Source organism: Leishmania donovani, chromosome 31 (genome assembly GCF_000227135.1).
Source record: "Leishmania donovani BPK282A1 complete genome, chromosome 31".
Classification (NCBI taxonomy): Eukaryota; Euglenozoa; class Kinetoplastea; order Trypanosomatida; family Trypanosomatidae; genus Leishmania; species Leishmania donovani.
The window spans coordinates 999,447-1,002,275 of record NC_018258.1 but is presented as its reverse complement, the minus strand read 5'-3'; the positions used below and the strand labels follow the sequence as shown (position 1 = coordinate 1,002,275).

The 2,829-nt window shown below is 65.1% G+C and overlaps 1 protein-coding gene across 1 annotated transcript; it reads left to right on the top strand.

Annotated features, from left to right (window-relative positions):
* Positions 1-801: 801 nt before the first annotated feature.
* On the top strand, positions 802-2,217 carry LDBPK_312060 (succinyl-diaminopimelate desuccinylase-like protein; the record flags this gene model as incomplete). Its single annotated transcript, XM_003863247.1, has 1 exon — positions 802-2,217. The coding sequence occupies one exon, from the start codon at positions 802-804 to the stop codon at positions 2,215-2,217; it is 1,416 nt and encodes a 471-aa protein (XP_003863295.1).
* Between the last annotated feature and the right edge of the window lie 612 nt (positions 2,218-2,829).

Here is a 2,829-nt window from a genome sequence, read left to right as displayed (position 1 = left end):
CTGCCGGTGCGCGCCACGAACTGCCGCAAGAAGGCCTGCGGTCACTGCTCCAACCTGCGCATGAAGAAGAAGCTGCGCTAGGCGGCGATGGCTGTGCCACGGCAGGCATGAGCGGCCACCCGCTTGTGTGCGCCCGCACGCGCTGCCCCCTCCTCTGGCAATGTCCTTTCATCTTTCTCATTTGTGATTTACCACTTCCCTGACGGAGAATGCACGATCATCTGCACTGGGCGGCTACTTCTGAGTGCGCGCCGCAAGGGGGGTCGTAGGACTCTCGTTGCGGGTGGTGGCAGGAGTGAGAGCGCGCAGCGAGAAAGGAGAAAGCGCCCCTGAAGCTTTCACGCACGCTGCTCTACCGACTAGCGACTCTGTGCCGTGCTGGCGGCTCGGCTGCGTAAGTGGCGCGTCGTGCTGCAGCGCCTCGCCACCCGCTGTCGTGTGAGGTGTGTAAAGCGTCACTCTCTCCCCGCATCTCCCCCTCCCCATCCGAGCTCCTCCGCTCTCACATGACCCGTTCTCCACCGCGCATTCGTCCCCCTCTCGCTCTCTGCTTCGCCCTACGCCCTGTGCTCTTGTACCTGCTCCGAGCGCCACAGACGCTGACCACACAAGCTCATCCCCTCCCCTCTCCACCCACACAGACGCATCCTTTTGTTTTTCCTCTAGCTTCATCGCCTATCGACCATCATCGTGCTTTTCCATTCTCCTCTCCGCGCAGACCCTCTCTCCCTCTCTCTCTGTGTTGCCGCTGTCCTTCCACCTCTGCTCACCGCTCTCTCTTCTTTCTGCACCTTCGCCACCATGTCCGCTGTCTGGGCCCAGGTGAGGCAGACGGTGGAGTCCGAGTGGGATAAGACGATCGTACCGGCTATCTCGGCCTACATCGAGGTGCCGAACCAGAGCCCGCAGTTCGATCCGGAGTGGGCCACCAATGGCCTGCAGGAGAAAGCCTTTGGCATCCTCATTGATTGGATGAATGCGCAGAACGTGCAGGGGCTCACGTACGACTTTATCACCGCGGATGGCCGCACGCCGTTCCTCCTCGTCGAGATCGCCGGCACCGAGCCGACCAAGAACACGGTGCTTATGTACGGCCACATGGACAAGCAGCCGCCTCTCCGCCCGTGGGCGGATGGTCTCGACCCCCACAAGGCGGTCGTGCGCGATGGCAAGCTGTACGGCCGCGGTGGCGCCGATGACGGCTACGCGCTCTTTGCCGCCGTCACCGCCATCTCGTCGCTGCAGCGCCACGGCATCCCGCACGGCCGTGTCGTGATCACGATCGAGGCCGGCGAGGAGTCCGGCAGCCCGGACCTGGGCTACTACATGGAGCGCTGCAAGGAGCGCATCGGCAAGGTGGACCTCATGGTGTGCCTGGACAGCGGCAGCATGAACTACTCGCAGGTGTGGCTCACGACGTCGCTGCGCGGCGTTGCGATCGGCGAGCTGACGGTGCAGACACTGACGGAGAGCATGCACAGTGGCGTCGCCGGCGGCGTTGTGCCGGACACGTTCCGCATCACGCGCGACCTCCTCAGCCGCATCGAGGACTGCAAGACGGGCGAGGTGACGATCCCGGAGGCCCACTGCGAGATCCCGCCCTACGCGGCCAAGGCGGCGGAGGCGATGAAGGCGGTGCCGTTCAAGGAGCAGTTTGCGATGGCGGCGGGCGTGGCGACGGTGCCTGGCGACAACGTCGAGCTGGCGATTCAGAACTTTTGGAAGCCGAGCCTCACCGTGACGGGCGCCAACCTGCCGGACCCGCAGATCGCCGGCAACGTCATCCGCACCCACACGACGGTGAAGCTTTCCATGCGCCTGCCCCCCCTGGTGAAGGCCGAGGCTGCACTGCAGGCGATGAAGCGCATCCTGGAGGCAGACCCGCCGTACGGCGCCAAGGTGACCTTCAAGAGCGTGGGCGCCGGCAACGGCTGTGCTGCGCCGGAGCTGAAGCCGTGGCTGCGGGAGGTGCTGCACGAGGGCAGCACCGAGGCCTTCGGCAACACGTACGCGTGCCAGGGCATGGGTGGCGCCATCCCGTTCATCGGCATGCTCATCGACATGTATCCAGAGGCGCAGTTTGTCGTGACGGGTCTCCTCGGCCCGCAGAGCAACGCGCACGGGCCGAACGAGTTCCTGCACATCCCGTACGCTAAGGGGTTGACGTACAGCATCGCGCGCGTCGTGGCGGCGCACCTCCACAACACGCCCAAGTGAGGCAACGCGCCACGTGCCGGGGGCGGCAAAAGAGGGCTGCAGGGGAAGCGACGAGAGGAGCACCGGGCGTGATGGGCCAGAGAGGAGGGATGGGGGAGGCGAGAGGGCCCCCGTGGCGACCGTCAAGCCCCAGCCCCTTCCCATCGCACCTTCTCGCATCCTGCTGCTGCTACTGGTGCTACGCTGTTTCTCTCGTCGCTGCCCGTGGGCATTTCGCTGGTGCTTCCTCCTTCGCGCACTTTTTCTTTCGACCCACGCAACGCGCCACGGGAGAACTGAGCGGCCGCTGGAGGAGCAGCGGGGTGTGGGGGTGGGGGGTGCGAGGCGGAGCCGACAGGGCGCGGACTCGGGTGAGCGCGTGCTTGACCGTTCTGGCGTGGGAGGGGAGGTCCTCATACGCTCCCCTGCTGCGTTCCCTTCCCTCTCTTCTGCACTTTACCCCCGCACACCCCACATCGGCTACTTTCCCGTGTTGCCCGATGCCGTCCAGCGGGACGGTCGTCTGTGCCCCTCGCCCGCCCTTGTCGAGTTAGGCCGTGACGCCTCCTCTTCTTTTTTTTTGGGCGGCAGTGCGAGCGTTTCCTCTTTCTCTGCGCGCTTCCACCTGCTTGG